This window comes from Agelaius phoeniceus, chromosome 9 (genome assembly GCF_051311805.1).
Source record: "Agelaius phoeniceus isolate bAgePho1 chromosome 9, bAgePho1.hap1, whole genome shotgun sequence".
In the NCBI taxonomy this organism is placed as follows: Eukaryota; Metazoa; Chordata; class Aves; order Passeriformes; family Icteridae; genus Agelaius; species Agelaius phoeniceus.
This window is the reverse complement of record NC_135273.1, coordinates 10,823,873-10,845,280: the sequence shown is the minus strand read 5'-3', so window position 1 is coordinate 10,845,280 and position 21,408 is coordinate 10,823,873. Positions and strand designations below refer to the sequence as shown.

The 21,408-nt window shown below is 38.8% G+C and overlaps 1 protein-coding gene across 3 annotated transcripts in view; it reads right to left on the bottom strand.

Moving 5' to 3' along the window:
* SORCS1 (sortilin related VPS10 domain containing receptor 1) overlaps positions 1–21,408 on the bottom strand; it is a 259,953-nt gene that overhangs the window by 85,805 nt on the left and 152,740 nt on the right. For all 3 annotated transcript variants that reach the window (XM_054637007.2, XM_054637006.2, XM_077182900.1), the window contains exons 4-5: positions 18,948–19,106; positions 5,346–5,419 (exon numbers count right to left, since the gene is read on the bottom strand). In XM_054637007.2, the coding sequence (XP_054492982.2) occupies positions 5,346–5,419; positions 18,948–19,106 (233 nt within the window). The remainder of the gene's footprint in view (positions 1–5,345; positions 5,420–18,947; positions 19,107–21,408) is intronic.

Below are 21,408 nucleotides of genomic sequence, written 5' to 3'. Positions count from 1 at the left end.
CCTCATCCCCTTGATTTTCAGCTCTTTCAGCTGCTCCAGTGAACACAGTCAGAGCCTTTAAAATACAGTCTCCAGCCTCCTCTGAAAAAGAAAATATATATACTCTATAATTATACTGTGAAGATGAACTTTCTTTGCTAGTACTCATAAAAGAAACACAAATATAGCCCTATCTACTTATCTGTCCTCCCAGCTGCTTACAGGCTTTTCTCCCTTTCAGTGTGTGTGCATATTTTGTATTATTTGATGGAAAGGTTTAGTTGGCTTACTATTTTACAGTGTTTGCCTCCATTTTCTTCTGCTCATACTCAGAAAAACATAAGAGGAGACCTAGCAGCATCTCTTACCAAACTGACATATCTCCTTTCATTTCTTCAAGGAATCATTAACATTGTGGACATGTGATGCTACTGGAAATCATAAATCATGTGGGTTGGAGTGGATCCTAAAGATCATCTCTAGTTCCAGTTCTCCTGCCACAGGCAGGGACACCCTCCACAAATCAGGCTGCTCAAAGCCCCATCCAGCTTGGCCCTCAACACTTCCAACTTCCACAGCGTCTCTGGGCAACCTGCGCCAATGCCCCACCACCCCAAAAATAAAGAATTCCCTCCCAATATTTAATCTAGACCTGCTCTTTTCCAGCTTGAAGCCATTACCCTGTTTTATCACTCCATGCCCTTGGCAAAAGACCCTCTCCAGCTCTCTTGTAGCCCTTTTCAGGCACTGGAAGGTGCTCTAAGGTCTCCCCAGAGCCTTCTGGTCTCCAGACTGAACATCTCCAGGTCTTCAGCCTCACAGGAGAGGTGCTCCAGCCCTCCTGTTATTACAGCCTTCCAATCTTCTTGAAGTAAGGAGTGCTATTATTTTTGTATTTCTCCTACTTGCTTGTCTGGGTGCAACACTCAAGTAGAAAATAAAATCAATACCACTGGTAGAGATAATGATTGTAATCTGATGACCTAATTTACCGGTTGGGCTTTTCTATTGTTCATTTTATGTTAGTTTATAGGACACTTTTATTATTTGATTTTATTTCTTTCCTCCCCTTCCAAGTTTCTCAAGGTTAAGTTTTGATTAGAATTAGATGAGAATCTTTTCAGAAAAACATCTCATTTTGTTAAAAACTATTACATTTTGACAAATTTTAATGATTTTTTTACTTTTTTTTTACTTTTTTTTTTTTTGGCCCAGCTCTAATGACTTACTGACTTTAAGGAAATAATTTCTGGTGGAAGGCATGACTTGATCTGAGGACCAGAATAAAAACCTGGCTTTTAATGACCAACAAATTTATATTTTGGCCATATAGGACTATATGCACTTTGAGCAGTTTTACTGCAACTACTGGCCATGGACGTTTGGATTTGCAAGTCACAAAGTATCACTACTGAACTTTGACTAGATGACTGAACCACTCTAAAAAAGGAAGAAAAAAGCAACCCAGTGCAACTGGTTCACCAATTGTGTTCACATTTATATTCACTACAAATCAGCATCTACACCAGCAAAATTTTCACAATAGGAGTGTATACCAAAAATCACCAAGTATCACAAAAATAAACTCAGAAGTATTTAAATAAAGCATTTTTAGCCAACTCTTTTAACCAGGATCTACTGCATTCTCTTTCCCTAATGCCAACTACATTGGTAAACACTGTGCTATCAGCAATAATCCATGTATATCAACTTGTTTCTGTATTACACTGCTGAATTAATATTGCTTAGAATACTCCTTCCTAGTAATTAGGGTATTTTCACAGAGCACACAGTTCCAGAATTACAAAGTACTTTGATAACTTCCATGCATTTTTCTGTCACAGTACATTGAACAGCAAAATCTCAAGAAGCTATTGGAAAAATAATAACAAACATGAAAATTGTTGATAGAGTACAGAACTGCTGTGTCACTGCATACACTGCCTGTATGCAGTGTGGATTCTTCCAAGTCTCCACCTGACACACCATATGTGGTTGACTCTCTGAGGGGAGTACATTTTCTTCAGTACACCATTTCCACATCCCTAGATTATGCAAACAGATGTGTGAGATACCCAAATTACAGAAATTATCAGAGGTGCCAGTCAGAGCAGCCCATCACTAAAGCCTGCCCAGCCACAAGTGTGTCCTAACAATATTTTAATGAGGTAGAAAATTACAGATCTCTTTTTCCAACATTTGTTTTATTTTGGTTTTTGATGGACGTTTTTAAGCCAAGAAGTCTCCAGTCACCTCTCATTTTAAAGGTTTGACTTCATTTTCTCATCTCCCACCTGACATCTCCTTTCACAGAGTGGCACTACACCTCTTTCATCACACATGTGGATGTCAGGGCATCACTTGGAGCTCCAGGTGGAAGAATGAAAAGGGGGAACAGAAGAGCTTTGAATAAAACACATTCTATTTTCATATTAATGTCTCCTCTTTATGAAACAGAGGATGAAAGAATAAAAAGTACATGTGACCTACAAGGAACTGAGTTGTGTCTACAGAGTGTTTGCTCAGAGTTATGTAGTAAGCATCATCAGACTGTTTTTCTTCAGGGGTTTCAATTTCTCTGGAGTGGTAGGAGGAAGGGGTGTTTCACAAAGCAGCCAAAAATAAGCAAATAAAGAAGAAAATTCTCTTGGCAACAGATACAAGAAATGCAGCTGTAAAAGACACTATAGCTTCTCTGGCAGTGTTTGCAGGTAGAGCCTTCTCAAGACTAAAACTAGCAATCTCAGTGGAGTTTATTCACAAGACTTTTGAGTGACCCAAAAGCTATTTACAAGACAACATGACAAGCTAAAATGGCAATGAAAATATCAGTGAGCAATGAGGAAAATGCATTTTTTTCCTTTCATCAACCATTCAAACCCATGTAAAAGTCTTTAAAGTCTTCCAGGTGCACCTTCCCTGTCAAAACAAGCAGCGTAACTAAACGCAGCCTCAGGAAGGCCTGATGCCAGAGGCCTTGCTTTGTGTCTTCCAAGTTTAGAGAAGTCCTGGTTTAGAGAGTACTGGAAGTAATCTGCACAAAAGTAACTCCTCAGCATTCCTCAGATATCAGAATATTTCCCTCATTCTCTGCCCAGTACAGCTGTGTCCTGGTTGATCCCTTCAAAGCCATTTGATTTCAATAAAGCACCAGGAACAGGAGAGAGTATCCCCACACTCTGCTTTAAGTTGTGACTTCAGGACATTTTACTTCACTATTTATTTCTGCTCGTAAGAATAAGTGAAGTCAGTCTTCTCACTTTTCAGGTTGATTACACTCTACATACAAGCCAAAATACACAATAATAAATTAAAACAGCCCAGCCAACAACAAATCTCAGGGCACTGAGCAAGGCTTTACCCAACTTGTATACCAGCACTGGCTACAGAGATGGTGCTGCAGAAATCTGGATTTCAACTGTACTTCAGGCACTCTCTTAGGCCCCAGTTCCCTTTTGCCAACTGTGACCAAGCCTGGAGTGCAAAGGGCTTCCCTTCTGATTCAGCATTTCAGTGCTGCTGGATCCTCTAATACCTGGCTGCACAGAATGGAAATGCATATTAAAGCTCAGTGCTGCTCTCTGTGGTGCTCTCAATCACACAGGCACAGCTGCCTTCTGCTGTGGATGTGTCTGTAGACTGACATTGTCCATAGAATTGCAGCTGAAATTATTCTTTTGTCCTAGGGTCATTATGATTGTCATTATTATGCCAGAATGAGATGCAACAGTGCCTCCACAAGTTTTATTATTCTCACTTTTGACAGCAAAAGTACAGTCTAGCTTACACTGAGGTGTGTTATGCAAGGGGCATTCTGTTCAAGGTGAAAATACAGGCTTGCATTTTCATGCTTTGTGAATGGCTGTAGGGAAATTGGATGGGTGGTTGGAACATTTTTTCATCTTTTAACTTGCTGTTTGTCTTTGAAGCTCCAAGCCTAGGTTCTCTTATTTGTTAGGTTCTAAGAGGCCCTCAAATTTGAGCTCCACAGAAAGGGAAAATTATAACTTCTTCATTTTTCTTATTGCAGGCATCCATTAGCTCATTTCACAAAAAAACAGAACTGTAAACAATGACAGGAAACCTCAAAAGGCTTGGAGTACTATACAGGACATGGGGGTCCAGAAACTGGGACGGTCCTTTCAGCCCTCTGAGCCACTTGAGCAATTACAATTTTGTTGGATGTCTCAATGACAAGGCAACCAGATTTCTATGAGTTTCTGCTTTTATTAGCCCAGAAAAAAACAGAAGATTTATAGAGCTCTGTGTTTGCATCTGACATTTTGAGACCCTGTTAGGAGTCCTGCAGGAAAGAAATATTGATATAAACACACTTGTGACTATCTATACAGACACTCCCACAGCAATGAATTTAAGTTAAAAATGGAATTTAGCTTGCATTAGTTTCAGCTAATACAGGTTCTGAGAAAGGATTAAAAAGCAGAAGCAGCAAACAAAATCTCTGGTCTATCCTTTGCAGTCCAAATATAAATTCAACTTTAGAAGTAAATTTGACCTAGAGCTCTTCTTTCTTTTATAAATTAAAAGAAAATATTTGACTGAACCACTCATGAATCTTGCTATGTTCAAAACCTGTGTGTTTGACATAAATTTATAGTTTAGAAACTACCATGACCGTCTCATTTTAATCATTGGTTCAGCTCCTCCCAATTTAAGATTTCTATTTTACCAAAAGCTTCTCTTCTAAAGGCATATTCACAGGACACAAGGCCATTTCTGCTCACAGGCAGACTAATGCCTCCATAAGGAATTGATGAGAACCCCACAGATTTACACCAAAACACAAGAAAACCTTAGATTTGATTTGGACTATACAACCATGTTTGCAGGGGGAAAAAATGTTCTGTGTCTTCTTCATCTCTCAGCTTTCTTTTGCATGAGAGTCAAAGTTACTCTGATTTCAGTCTAGAGGATACATGCTCACTTTCAAGGGCTAAGCAGGTCTAACAGTAATTAAAAACACAACACCAGCCACTAGAGCAGGTCTGTCTGTGGCAGAAATGCTGGTGTCCTCCAAGACTTCAGGCTTTGTCCCTTAAATGTAGCAGGACCAGAATGAACTGATTTGGGATGGGAGAACTGAACTCATTCTCCCACCCAAATCAATGCTTTGTTCAGACTATTATTCAGCATATTTCAGTTCTGCATGACTCTTAGATCAAAGACCCACTATTCCAATGTTGTTTAAACACATAATGCCCCTTTCATACCAGTTCTAAATTAATCTCAACAAATCAGCAGTGCAGACTGTATTCAGTCACATTGCCATCAAGACTTCATTCCAGCACCTCTGTGTGTGTGGGGAAGTTGTGTCAAGGGAATCAGGAAGAGGGTTTTGCTCTTACCAGTAGAACCTGTTGGGTGTAACTCCCTCATGAAGAAGCAGCCATCTTCTGCCAAACTCCACAGAACTGAATAACTGTGGACAAAACAAACAGTCATGAATCACAGTGAAACACAAAGATACTAGAGAAATTAACCTGAAAAACCCTTTACCACTTCTGAGACAGTGACTTGGACTTCTATTCGTCTCAGTCTTGAAGAGACACACCTGGGAGAGCTGAAACACGTCTGTGATACCTTTTATTGGCACAGAGAATACTGGGATGTTTGATATGGGACACAACTGGTATTACCTGAGGGATCACTTTATAGGTAAACCCAGCAACCTGCCCTGAATGAAAATTCATCATCCAGTTGCTTTCCTCGATATTATATTCAGAAGAACATTGTTTTTCCATTTGCAGTGCCATCCTTAGGAAGTTTTGTCAATCTGGCACCAAAAAATGTTCTAACATGTCTGGACCTCCCTTGCAGGACTGGATGAGTTGAAACAGAACAAGTTACTTGTTCCAAAGAAATAGTGTGTGATTCTCCCTCTGCTCTTGTCCTTCTCCTGCCAACAACGTGACACCTTCTCCTTGTCTGGTTACGCAAACAATACCCAAATACATCAATCATTTCAGGAAATCTTCCAATGAGAAATACCAAACCAGCCTGAGAAAGGTCAGAAAAAAGGCACGTTACAGGTATTATAAATCCTCTGTCATATCTTTGTGGAATGATATACAAATGTTACTGTTACAGAGCACTTACCAACAGCTGCTCTCCCTAAGTGCTGCCATCAAGTAATTCTCAGAAGGCCAGTAGAGGGAAGGATCACTTGGGTTCTGCTATTTCTTTTGCTTAATTTAGCTTCAAGTTTATCATGTGGAAGGACCGAGAGGCAGTCAGCCCTACACTTTTCTTGCAGATTCATCCTGTTTCCCTTCCTTTCTTTGCTTGGTAGACTTGGTCAGTCCCCTTTTCTGGCAAGTCAGATGTTGAAAATTGTTTTTTGAACTATTATCTCTCTTTTCATGACATCTCTTAAAGGACTTTGCATAAAATGCAGATGATCTGAATCTTTATGCCAAATTTTTTTGGAACATGAAGTGGCTGTGGATTGGTAGGAAAGACAGATGTCTTTGAGATTACTCAAAGAAAAAATGATGAATTAAAAGCTTTGTGTTCATCAAAAAGATGATTTGAATGTATTTTAAGAATTATGAGACTGGGATATAAAAAAAAATTGAGGTCTACTTATTTGGATATTGATTCCAATACCCATACCTTTCCTATGTTAAAAACTTTTAACATGGAGAAACTAATTGAAATAGCTTTTAAGTAAAGAGTAGACTGGCATTTATTAAAATTTACTTTGAAATATTAAAGCTAAAAATTCACCTCTTTCCTCTCCCCTTCTCTTGAACTTTGTCAAAGAAGAGAGAGGGAAGAAGGTGGAGGGGACAGAAGATAACAAGAGTAAGAAGAGGGAACAACAGTTTAGTTCTGTGGCTAGAAGAGCATCCAATTTTAAAATTTCAGTGAGTCTTATTTTTCCTTAAGTAGAAGATTATAGATCCATTTTTATTTGAAACTTTAGGAAACACTAACTATAACAAAGGAGCACCTTTCTTTTTGGAAATTATATAAAATCTTTTAGAACATTGAAGAACCATTTTTTGAAGTGATTTAAGGTCCTCTATTCAAGAACTTTACCACTACAGGAAGCATTTTCCCTCCCTCACACTCAAAATCCATTTCTAGACCTTTTTTTATAATTGCAGCAAATATAAACATGACAACAATTGCTACTATCTATTATCTCGTTGATGTCAAAGTTTTTCTTTTCATGGTAGTTTCTTCTGTGCTAAGTACTGTCTTTGACATGCAGTAATTTAAGTTTCAATAAAGCCCATGTGATCCTTTAATTAAGAACAAGGAACAATCCAAACTCAGCAAATACCTCTGTATTTCCAGACCAGGGATAAACAGGATGCAAGCTTTCCAGGGACACTGATGTTCCCACAGCTGAAGTCATTTTATTGAATCTTGCTTTCCCACTTTTTGTCTCTCCCTCTTACTCCTCTTTGGTTTCCCTGAACACAGCTAGTAAGTTGTTATTCCCTAATAAGCAGGTTATTCCCTCTCTGAATTTGCTGGTGACAGTAACGGTGCTCAGAATGAATTAACCACAGCCTGATGTGATACTCCCCTCCCTCTTTCTCTGTGCTGGTGTAGCACCTTCCTCCCCTCCTGCAGTCCCACTGCTTGACAGCCCTGGTGCCACAGCTTCCCTCTGGCTCCTCTAGCACAGCTCTTCCTCCAGAGGGGTCTTTGCCTGGAGCATCCTCCAACTCCCCCACGAGAACAGAGGCTGTGATGCTGCAGAGCACCCAGACAGCCCTGCTTTCTCCTGATCTGTGCCCTGAGATTCAGGGCACATGATTCAGGCAAAAATTTGGAGAAATGCAACAGTTGCTCAGTCTGTTTCAAAGGTAGGAAACGGATCCAGCAATTCTACTGTCAGGGCTGGACTGTTTAAATTAGAAGCCAGTGCCCAGTGAGCTGGAGTCAGCATGTGAGAAAAGGCAACAGCTCTCAAAGGGAAACATCAGCTCCCTGGGAGCCCATATCCAAAGCTCTCATTGTCTTTGATAAGACACTTTTATAACCAGACATAAGAAGGGTTTTCATCCTCTGCCATTATCTCAGCACCAGCTTTGGCCTTTACTGACTCACAGCAGCACAAGCAGCACTAATGTATCTTTAGCAAAGAGGGAATTCCCCACCTTATGGATGACCACCCCACCTCCCTCCCAAAAAAATTACAGTAAGGATTTTTTTAGATATTTTATTCTAAGTATCATTAATTTTTAAACCTAGTTAATTCAGTTGTACTGGAAAAAAAGAAGTCTTTGAAGGCTATGTTTCTGTCAAGTATCGGTTATGATCCAGCTGGGATTATTTTTCCCCTTTTAGCAACTGTAGTGTTTGAATGGATATTTTTTAAACCCAGCACGGCATTTTGCTCTTGTTACAAAATCCCTCTCTCTCCTGGGACTTCTTGTGATAGCCTTGTGCATGCAGTCCCTTCAAAGATGACATTTTGTTTTCTTTGGCAAGCACTGCTGTCTGATGACAATTTGCATTATTAGAATGAAGTCAGAGAATGTTTTTTGCTGCACTTATTTTTCAAGCACAGATAGAAAACGAACCTATTACAATTTTATTGTGTGTTTTCATCTGAGGGCCAAGCTGACATTTCTGTTTTCATGGAGACAAAACTGTTATGAAGTACAAATCTTGTATTGATCTCTCAGATTTGACTTTTGTTCATCAGGGAATAATTCTCTTCTTGCTTCTTCTCCTCTACATTTATTTTTCTGTGTAATATGCAGATTGTGTAACAACCATTAAATAGTCTGGGTTTGCTTTGTTTTGCTTTTTTAAATCTTAATATTCCATGAAGTAGAAACCTACCACCTACCTCATTTATATAAGAGAAAAGAAATGCAAAGGAAAAGAAAAGAAAAGAAAAGAAAAGAAAAGAAAAGAAAAGAAAAGAAAAGAAAAGAAAAGAAAAGAAAAGAAAAGAAAAGAAAAGAAAAGAAAAGAAAAGAAAAGAAAAGAAAAGAGGCTGTTCTGAGGTTACAAACACCTTCTGAGGCTGAGCAGGGATTCAAATAAACCCTTTGAATGGTGAGACAATTCCCCAGCCCTCTCACAACACGACCCCACTGTCTCTGGGAGTAGGGAAAGCTGACATCTGACAACTGAACTTCTTTCCTTCTCTACACCAGGCATGATATGATGCTCCCCCTCCCTCTTTTTTGTTTCCCAGCCTGTATGAGAAGCCCAAGAGCTGCTCATGTATTTTACAGGGATAGTGTAAGCTTCACCTTGAAATGCTATGGGATATCCAGGTAACAGCAGCATACAGTTGCCATGTATTATTCTTTTCCCCTTCTCATTTCCCAATCTTTCCAGCACCAACTTCAGACTTGACTAATTTTTTGTTTTGCATTTCACAGTATAAAAAACCCAAGTAAATTCTATAAAATATAAGGAGAAAACGTGTTTTGTTTCCAAAATTTTCCATTAAGAATAACTGAGTTTTATTTGACCCACCCATTCTGATATAACACCATCTAAAGGGTCATTATGCCAGTCAAGACCTACCATCACCCTTAATGTTTTCAACAGATTACTTTTCCTAGCCAAAGCTGTTATGTGAGAAATGTCTTGTGCCTCCATCTTCACTTTAGTGCCTTTACAGATTGATGCAGATACAACTGACCCTGAGTGTCCATGATGTTTCATCATTCAGCATTTAAAATAATTGGAATAAATATTTGATTCTGATGCTCCTCCACATACAGATTTTGAATCATGTGACAGTTCCATGTGCTTCCTATGCTGATGAGGATATTAAATTTTAGACAATGATTTAATCTCATGCAAGAAAAAATATGCACATAGAAATTCAAAACCTGGCTAAATAAAGGATAATTTAAATTGTGTGTTGGAAGTGATATTAGGGAAATACTTTGAGAAAATCAGTAGTTCCTATTATTTCTCTTTTACTTTAGAGATTTCCCCTGAACATTTTATAATGGAATACAGCATGGAGTCTGAGTTGACTGGGTTTACCAATTTTGGTCTAATGTTCAAAAACAAAAAGGCTCTTTCTCTCATCTCCAGTTTCTGTGCACTCGCAACTCATTCTCCCTGGACACAAATCAGAGCAAAAGATATCAATCTACACTACATTATTGACCTAAAAAAATAACAGATGCAAATGGAAAACTAGCTCAGAACAGCTTTGAAAGCACTGGGTTTGATTCAAATTCACCTCTAATTCCATGAGAAGGTTTCTACTAGTCATGGCTCCTGGTACTTTCTTCACCTATGCTGACTTCCTGACTCTTACACTTCCTTGTGTTTCTATGGGATGATTAATGTTATTCATGCTGTTTCCCCCTTACCCCTTCACACACCATTTATTCACATACAAAAATCCTCCAAACACCAGTGCACCTTAGCCACACGTTGGTGAACCATATAAATATTTTGAGAGATCTTTCTTTTCCTCAAATTTCAAATTCACCAGGGAATGCAACATCCCAAAAGCAGTTTAGCTTTAACTATAAACATAACAGAGTCCAACTGGATAAAGATAATTTTTTTTCTGAAGATGCAACAACACTATTTGAAATACATGCCAGGAAGTCCTTCTTCTCATTCATTTATGCAGATTAAATTTTATATTGCTGATAAATTGTACTGTACCACTACTACTTTTACTACTACTAAAAATGCAGGTGCATTTGAAGAAATTCTAGTTTTCTACAAGGTTTCAGTCATCGTTCTCATTGTTCATAAGAGCATTTTTCAAGTATTATTAAACTGTGAAACACCATATTTTCAACTGATCTAAAATTTCAGGAAAGCAAAGAGCAGTAGGGAAGGCATCATATGGATTGCTGCAATTTGGTGATGCACTTCTCCAATTTAAATCTCTCTTGCATTTCTTTTGCTTTCTATACAGTCTGCAGAAAAAAAAGGGGTTAGTGCATCAGAGAAGGACTTCAGATTGAATATGTTTATATAGGCATGGTCTTTTACACCCCTCTGCCCCTGACTCTATCTGTTGGGTGAAAAATTATCACAGTGGGAGAGAAGTTTCTAGAGTGGCAAAAGAGACATCTCAAAATAGGAATGAAATTGAATGAACAGGGATTTGGATGGACACATGCTCCCCACATGCATCCAGTGAAGCTTACTTGGGTATCAAACAAAGTACACTGCATTTAAAGAAATTGCTGCACAGGACATTTCTTCTTCAGAGCAGCCAAAGGTTGGGAGGCATACTGCTATTCCCTGAATCAGACAATGGACCAGGTTCTTCTCTTCTAAACTGCATTTAAAAGAACAGTATGTTTTGTATAAAAAAGAACCTGAAATCATGCATGCTATTTCTTTCCTAAAATAAAACATACAGAAATGTGCTACAGGGCTGATACTCATGATCAGGCTGATACCCTGATCTCTGATCTATTTCTAAGTTCCACTGTTAAGAAGCTTAACTATCCTTGAAGCAATAAAGTTCACAGGATGCTGCATAGACTTTGAACATTTTAAGTTGCAGGCAATGCATTAATCACACACGCAGAACCATCAATAAGGCTACCCAATAATTGGTGCTTATTGAATGCTGATGGAAACACATCAGAGTGATAAAGCTGTCAGATACCTGCTTCAAACACCAGTGATGGCTGTAGCTCTGCAGCTGCTTTTGCTGATGAACCACATGCTACTGCCATGCAGAGATGTTTGGTTTGGTCCTGACACAACAATTGCTTTTGTGAATCTTCAGCACATCAAAGCATTCTGAAGATGACCCTCAGCTTTCTTCCCACCTGTCCCTCAATAACTCCTCACAGACTGTCAGCTATGAGCCACATCACCCAGTATTCTGATTTTGTGGCAGTTTGCAAGCAACTGCATTAGGATGATGTCCCCATTTCATTCAGCTCACATGCTAAAAAAGCAACAGGAAACACATTTTTTACCAGGAGGTATTTAAAGGACTCGACTGGCATATATATTTTAAAGACAGAAGGAGCCTCTAACATCATCAGTGTGTTCTCCTCCCAACAGATGCTGCACCATCTTTACCAGTAACTCAAGCAGTAGAGAGAATTATTCAGGCCAACAACTGATGGCTGAACTAGATTGTATCATTTGGAAAGACACCCAATCTCAAGTCCAAGGGATGATGAATTTACCACTCCACTTAATATGTTGTCCTCAAGGTTAAATCCCTTCTCTACTAATACTATCTCTGTTACAGGCAACAGGGTACCCAGCAGTTGCTTTCTGCTGTGTTGTAAATTTACTAAGTAGATTCATAATTGCTTAGATAACTGCAATAAATAAGCACATTTTTGTTTAAAAAGTGCACCGTATTTGAATGAGAACAGAAGAGAAAAGGCTTACTACAGGAGAATTTAGGGCAAAGTGTCAGAATTTTCATGCACACATGCACAGCTTTAAATTTAAAAATAAATTATTGTTCATCATTTGCATTAGATTAAAACCTACGGCTTCGAGTGAATGTAGTGTTGACAGGCACTTTGTATAATAGGAAACTGGAGACATTTTGGAGATTACACTCAACCAAATGACAGAGACAGAGAAAGAGAAGACAGAGGTGACTCATGTACAAAAGCTGCTCAACACCACAGAGTTCAGCAGCACACCCAGCAAAATGGAGTACTTGTCTTTATTCCTAATCCAGTGAACCATCCAACTCTGATGGAATGGAAAAAGTCTTTTGTTTTTTTCATAGAAGTAGGAAAAGTGGAGTTATATAGAACACAGAAAATCTTGCAGAGAAGTAACAGATCTACCCTTAACTAAAGTATGTATCCAGGATCCAAAACCAGAAAAAGAACAAGTCCTCTAAGGGTACAGAGGACTGATGTTTATACAGATGGATAAGCAAGGATATATTGATTTGCCTAAAGATGAGTGAGTCAGTGGTGAAGAGCACAGTGATTACTGCTTGAAAGTCTTTCCTTCTGATTCACTGATCACACTCCTGGCCCAGAAATCTAACTTCCACTGGGCTCTGCTAGTTGATTATATTATTTTTTGTCTTTATTATTAGTGTAGGAAACAACATTAGAGATTCCTATCACTTTTAATTCCATTCTTTATTTTAAATTGTTACGCCAGCACGTTATGCTTAGTGAGGTCTGTAAAAGACAGATGGGTACTCTAGGAAACTATATTTTTCAGTACACTTTCTACACTGGCTTATGGCCAATTTAAAAAGGAAAGGGGGAAAAAAAAAAGAAGATACCACCTGGCATCATTATTCTTCTTTTGATGTCCCTTTCTTGCTTATTTTCAGAATGCTGGCTTTTCAATTTGCTTAGAGACAGCAAGGGATATTTGCAAAGGGTTGTGTGCAAGATGCGTTGCCACCCATGAAGCCTAACAGGTATCTGTGCTTCCAGTCCTCACACACAGCCCTAGCTACACGAGGGGATTTGTGTGCATCACGTGCTTAAAAACATAACCACATGGAATGCTTTAAAAACAGGGAGCAGCAGTCACAAGGCTTTCTTTCCTGAGGAAAGCTCTGTGCATCCCTGACACAAGTGCTGATAACCCAGAAGAGATATCTAAGATCAAGCAGGAAGTGCAACGCTGCAAAAGCTGGGGCAAACAACTTTTAATATGGAAATTACTTGTTACCCTTTCCATCTTCAACCATGTGCATCAAAGAGTACCAGGTCTGCTGAAAAACTGGCTTGGATTATTGGTGGTGCCCCAAATATTAACACAAAAAGTGCAGACTGTTGCAGGAGTGGTGCCACAGGGAAAGGGGGAGTTATTCACACTGGCTAATGTTAGCTTTATGCAAACTAGTTCCCTGGTTGTGCCCACAGTCTGTCAAAAGAGATAGACTTTTCCAGAGGATGATTCAAAGTGGCTAATGCTTACCACTCTAGAGAAGCTTTTTTTCCTCTCCATTAATTTTAGATGGGATTAGCCTCCCTCAGCTAACATTAGCCCAAGTGAATAGTCCTCTGAATTGTTGTCACTACTGCTGTCAGCAGTGCAGCAAAAGAAAAAAAACAAAACACCATACCAAAAGGAGGTCACTCGATGGTAACAGGTTTTTGGGGTTTTTTGTTGGGTTTTGGGATGGGTTTTGGTTTTGTTGGGTTTTTTTTTGGGGGGGGGGGTGTTTGTTTGTTTCAGTAGTTTTTGTTTGTTGTTGTTTTGTTGGTTCACTTGGTTCGTTTGGTTTGGTTTTTTTTTTTGCTTTTGTTTTTTACCTATGATGCAATTTCTGAGAAAATTAATCTAGATTTCATTGTCCCTTCTCGATTCTAAGTAAGAAATTACTGTTACCATTGAAACGGAGAGTGTGTAAATAGAAAAAGAATAATTTATGTTGAAAGGAACTCCTAGAGGTTCTGTGTGTGATCCTTTTCCAAGCAGATACCCCCTAAAAAGATCCTAATGCAGTGAAATGAAAGGTTTTAAAATTACAGAGTGCAATCAGAGTAGCCCATCACATCTTGAAGAGTGAATTCTGGCTACATCTATTGCAGATACTCTACTGTCAGACACAAGTATTAGACCAAAACACAGGGATAGATGGGGCTGAAGGTACTTTTAAGTGTTGGCCTGCTCTCTCACAGACATCCTGTGGCCATATGAATCTGTATCTCTTCTCTAAGTGGTTTCTCTGTCATCCCAGATATAAGAATACCTTTCTTTTCCACTTACATGCATGAGGAGTGGACATCCTTTAATGTAGAAAAATGAAGAAGATGATATGGTTTGATGTCAGAAGACATGCTGTCCCAAAAGTATCAGTATTCTGATTTGCCAAATTTCAACACTTTAGAAATACAGACAAGTATCAGTCCCTAATATTCATCCTCAGCATGATACACACAGTAAATAAAGGTAGGCAGATGGAACCAGACATTTGGAAAAGACCAAAATGAATAAAGAAAGAAAAAAACCCCAAAATATAAACCTCTTCATTTACTAGTGCTATGCTGACAGGGCTCCTTTTATTTGGGGTGCCTTGCTTTTCAAGAGTTACTTTAAAATGGGAGTGAAGAAGCAACAACAATAACTCAGTTTTAAACCTGCTTTTCAGCCTCTGTTGCTGCCTTTCAGTACTTGAGTGCCTTTGTGCATTTATTCCCGAGCTGGGCAATTACAACTCTGCATTTTGCCTGTCTGACTTGTGTTTCCCAATTTCACCTTTATTTCATCTCTCCAAATAGCTATGTTATTCCTGGCTGATTACTAACCACTCCTCTGTGTGCCTGACCCATCTGAATAGCAGAAGATGTTTCCACAAGAACTAGAGGCTCTTATATTCCACGGTCTGATTACACAGCAAACCACTTTTGAAGATTACACAGTAATACATAAGTAATACTCCCATAAAATACAGCCCCTCATTCTACAAGCAAGCTGATTAAACTCATGAGAGCTTACATATACAAGACCTCCAAAAAGCCTTTGCCTCACAAGCACTGCTTTACTGTGTCTGGAGTTTCCTTCTGATTTGTAACTCCTTTATGCAGAAAATGGAGAAGCATGCAGTAGTTCTGCAATTATGTGGTAAGAATCAGCCAAGTAACAACTGTACTTTCAGCCAGAACAATTAATGCAATCATGAAGCAATTAGTGCAGGCAGCAGATGGTTTGCTGCTCTTTTTTTTCCTCAAGACTGGCAGGAAAAAGCCATGACTGAATTAGGGACTGGTCTATCAGCAGTGGTAATTCAAGTCCACTGCCCAAGGCAGAGACAGGAGAAAGATATGTGAACAAAAGCAACTGAGCCACTGAAGCTTAATGAGTTATTGTTCATCAGCTGAACCCCAGTAATTAACCACATTCACTCACAATCAACACCCAAGAAACTGGGACATAAAATTACTTCAGCTAAAACAGATTTCCCTGCCATTGAGTAAACCCCTATTCAAACAAACAAGAAAAGGTCTGATCATAGTGATAGATTCAGTGGGCTGTGAAGAGATTGAGGGATGATTCTGTGTGACCCACTTACTGTTTATTACAACTGAGCAATGAGAAGCCTCCTCCACTGCTGGCTTTGCCCTCATCAATCCTTAATTGGATGGACAACTCCTGAGAACCAAAACAGTCCAGACCCAATGTGATTCCTGCCTCTCCAGCTCTTGCTCTATTCACCACCTCATTTTCCCCATCCCATTTGCTGCAAGGACACAATGCAAATGGATGACAACAATCAAATGGCTCCCTAGAAGGATGTAGAAGTGTTTTCTAGTTGATCATCACCTCCCTCCTGTCAACAGCAAAATTAAATGACTGCACCAATCCTAACTGGTCAAAATACAATTTACTCTTCCAAGTCGTCATCAAGAAAACCCTCACAACCTCTTCAGTCAGCAGCATCCAAGTTAGTGGCACCAAAATGTAAGTTCCTGACCATGCAGATACGTTTCCCTTGCCTCCTTGAGTGACTCTCAAGTCAGTATGTACACAGTGCCTGGAATCCAAGGAGTAATGGACCCTCTTCCCTTAAATACAGCCTTAGCACAGGATCAGGAAATAGCTAACAGCAGTGTCATTTGTTGCAAAGCACCCCTCAGTTCCCATTGCAATTATCTAAATACCTGCAGGACTTCTTAATTACTCTGAGAAAATTCTGCCTTTGGATACACAAACACGAAACCAATGGGAGTCATTTACACCTAGCCATAGGCTGAACTTGACCCTTAGTTCGAGTTACATTTAATTTAGTCCAAGCTGATTAATGCTCTCTGCCTGCTGGTTACCCTCTACAGTTCTTGGGCAAAGCTTGTCGAAGTCAGAAAATGTGTTCATTAGGCTTTAAAGTAGAAACCAGGTCTGTGACTCATACCCATTCAGTGTACTTTTAAAATTCTATTTTGGACTTAATTGGTACAGATCTACAGACTTTGTGCTACCTGATTTTTGTCTTGTAACTACAGTATTGAATTACCAACAGTTATTCAATTTGCTAATCAATTCCATAACAAAAAAATTTTATAATACAGCCTACATCCTTTCTCCCCAAACACCTCACACACATCCCATACACACAACTCCAACACCACCCCCATAAATTCATGTTAACACACAAACAGACCCTGTGTTCTTATATCCAGATTGTCTTTAAGGATTCTGTGGAAGAGTGGGCATTTCCTATGAAATACCAAGCTACTGCTTGGTAGCCAGCAATCATAAATTAAATAAGCCTTAGCTGTATGGTCTCTAATTCAGAAATATTTCCTGACCAGACTGAATACCCTAGCAATTGAAATGAATTTTCTACTATATGCTACTTTTATTTGACAAAGCTCCCTCTGAAAGTTTCATTGATTTTCATGTAATAAATTTCCTGTTATTAAACACTGTAAGTTTCATTCCAATGGTCCTAAAAAGACATCAGAGACCAGCTTCTGTCTGTTTCATATCAGTCCAGAGAACTCAGCAGCTACAAGGGAAAGGAAACATTTTGGCCTTGTCTAATTACACACTGAACACAGAGAAATAATTTAATCTGCACATTCCTCTGAAATGAGTATAACTATAGTACACTCTACAAAATGCTGTGAGAGAGGTGAGTGAAAAGTAATGCATGCAACTGACTGTACAGAAAGAATTAGTAGGCAAGATGCATTTCTCAGTTGCAAAGGGTATTAAGCTACAGTCCTGGAAGGATTCTGGGTTTGAGTGTAAAGTGAAGGAAGAAAATATTCCAAAAATTTCAATACAATCATTTTGCAACCTTACCTACTTGCTCAGTTTCCTTATGCCTTTGTTTTCTCAGGCTTACTGTAATACCAAGCCTAATTTATGCAAAATGAAAATTAGTAGTTTAATTATTTTACAATTAATTTAACTACACAGATAGAAAATATCACAGATGTCAAACTTTTATGTTGATCCTTACATTAATGTATAACCTGAACAAGTCAGCCAATAGTTAGCTTATCAATTATATTCACAGATTCTATTCTTACAGCATACACAAAACAAAAAGGAGACCACTAAATTACTTTGTGTAAAGGCCTATATGCTAAATGTCAAGGTATTTCACTCTTTTACCCTGGCTGGGAGCTCAACAAACTCTTTTGGTCTTTTTCCAGGTTTATTCATAAAACTTTAAAACGTCAGGATGTGAAATCAGCAATTTCTCTGAGCAGTTTGCTCCAAAGGCTAGTTACTTTACAGCTGAGTTTATCTGCCACTGACTCCTAACCATCAATTTTTGTTAGAAGTTTTTATCACTAAATTGAAATGGTTTCTCCTATGATTTGTCTTCCCCCATAGAAACATTTATGTGCAACAATATAGTTTTCCTTCAATCTGCTTTTTTGTTGAACTAAACAGATTGAGGTCTATCAAATCCTTTGCCGTAAGAAAACTGACTTGTATTGATGTGTCTGATTCTCAAAAAATTCCAACAATGAGTTCTCCACAAAAAAAGTCCTGTGTTGTTGTGTTAGGCTGGGCAGCAAAAAATGAAGGCAAATCTCACAGCATATTTATTTGGCTGATGGATTACCCATACTGAGGGAACTGGACTTCAAAGGAAATTGATTCAGTGCTACTTTTCCTCTTAGAAAATCAAAAACGACTTGAAAATACGCCAACCAGAGAGGAACAAGGAGTGTCTTATACTGTTCTTGGAGCTGATACTAAACTGGAGCAAAAGAATTGTCGAGTAAGAGGCCAAAAGCCTCATTAGAGGTTTGTGAAGGATCCTAGCTGTCTTCTCTGCCCATTGCCTGTCACACAATATTGCCAAAAGGATGGATGAATAAACACAGACTGCCAGATCAGTAATAGAGGGCTAGGCCCCAGGAACACAGCAGATGCCCACGTCCTTTACTTTGACCTTTACATTGAGGCTTGGTCAATGTTTCCTGCTTGGAAATACCAAACTGGAATTTCCAGAGGCTGTCCTGGGGTCACCCCAAAGACTGTCCTGAATGCTCTGCAGCAGTTGCACAGAGAGATGGGGGAGCTCTGGGTTCTCCCCAGGCAAACCAAGCCACGACTCTTACCTTCTGATCTTGGCTGTAGGCTAAGATCCAATCCTCCTGTTTGGGATGGAAGAGCAGACTGTGGATGTAGAAGTTCAGACGGTATTTTTGATAGGTGGCTCCTTCATCAGAACTGATTAATAAGCTGCTTTCAACTTCTGGATCAGTCAGCAGCATAATCTATACGGAAGGGAGAGTGAAAATACAGTGGTTAAGGGGAGTCAGATGGAAAACGAAGCAAGCAGCTAGGAACTTCAGAGAAGCTTATTATGTATATTGACCATTACAAAATGCTTCAATGTAATGTCAAAACTACTACAGCCAATTTTTCAGTAATGAAAACAGCATGTTTCAGCTATGTATATAAACACATAACATATGATCAAATAGGCAGAATTACTTTACCACTAGTTAAACCAGACCTAAATGAAGCTGTAACTTATTTGAAAAATTAAACCTGAAATTTTTAACACCAGAGCACAAAAATTACCAGGCAGGCACAGTGGACTGCTAGGGTTTTCAAGAATGATCTATTGGAGTGGCAAACAAAAAGTCAGGTGTTAAGAAAAGAAACCCAAAACACAGAGAGAGGAGAGAGGCTGATCTCTAATGGTGGGTTTTGTTAGATTCTGGCAGAAATTTCAGAGAAGGCAGCTTGACTGCCTAAAATATTACCTGGCTGTCTGAAACAAGCAGTCTTGCTTTGGCATGAGAACACATTTGAGAACGTTCTGGGTTCTTTCCACCTCCAGTTTCTACGGTGCTTTGAATTATAGATTTGGTAGTGTATCAAAAATAATCTCTGCATAGTAAATTTGCTTTCTAGCTTTGTCCAGGAGTGATAGTTTAGGAGTGACAAAAGATACACGACTGAGAGTTGTAGTAGCTACTTCACCCCATTAGCTGTGGTATTAATTGGTCTGCATTGCTGATGAACCAGTGGCAATAATGAGGTACTCCTTTCATGTGTCTCTGCATGAGGGAATATACAGGTCTGAGCAGTAAATATACATTGTTCCAGTATTTCAGCAAGCAACAGAGTAATAACCCTAAGGAATGGGAATAAAGCATAATGACTGAAAAACATGAACAATTTTAAAGAATATTTGCCTTTGAAAGGTATTAAAGGCTTGAATCATTAGCATTTTTATTTTATTTTTTTCTAAGTTGCTTTGCAAATGGCAAACACTGATCTGTTTTTAGACAAGCCTGAAATGAAAATATCCACACCTGGAATTTCTCAGAAGAAATTCCTGTCTGGGTTTGAGCACTGCATACTTCATTTCCTTCTCTTTAATTTAGGCAGGGAGAGTTAGACACAACTTAACTTGCTACCTAGGAATTATAAGGAAGCATAGCATCTGGTGTCTGTGAGACACCAGATGCTAAAGAGCTATTGTATGTGAAGGTGTAAATACACATATAATCTACACAGAATATGTCTTTCATAATTGAGCAGCTGCAAAATCTTTTTTTCTGTCTCTAGAAAGCTCCTTGGTAGCACAACTATTTGGACTTTGACTTAAAAGTTTGGGGTTCTGCAAAACCCCTGAAATTTCAGATCCTGAATAATCTCAGACCAGTTACCCAGCCCCACTGTATCCCTAACATAAAATAGGGTAATGTTTCCATTGTAGCATAAAGGTAGAATCTCCTATTATATCTGTTTACTTTAGAAATTAGTAATGAAAATGAGAATTTTTAAACATTTTTGTTTTCATTTAACACTTTCAAATATTGCAAGCATATAATTGATGTGATTTCCAAAATAAAGATTGAGAGATGATAGAAGTTACACAGAAAGGATTAATAATCAAAATATCAATATATAAAAATATAAGATACTTTCACTAAGGAGTCTATCCAACTTCTGAAGCCAAAAATCATGATGTTTATCAGTTGGTTCCTTTTTCTTATCACACTAATTTCTGGGGCCAGGTTCCTATGTTTAATGTTTATTGATTCAATACTGTGATTCAAGCATTATGATCTTCCTATTTTTATGACTACCTTCTTGAGTGGATTTTGTTTATGTTGCTATTTGGAAATATCACAGCACAGCATTAATTTGGACTAGAGCAACTAGAGCAGAAATAAGCACAAATCAATGGGCTTGATCCGAGCTCCCTGAAGTTAATAAGAGTCTTGTCACTGGCTTTGGACTGTGCCTCTAAGGCAAGCTGTTAATCAAGACCCACTCTAGTCTTACATATTTCCTCCTACCTGGGCAAGGAACTCATCTGACCTCATCACTGTCACATCCAAGCACATCACTGCCTTAACACATTTTGTTTTAGGCCACTCCTCTGAAGTGTGAAAGTGCTCTTATCTGCATTTCTTAAAAAGGGAATGGAGGGAGAAACTGTTGAGGCACTGAAGCACCTAATACTTCACCCAATCAATAAAAGTTAAGTGCCTCAACAGATTTTCAGACACTGCTGACTTTGGTTTTAATCTGCTAACTACCACCCTGGGCTATGAG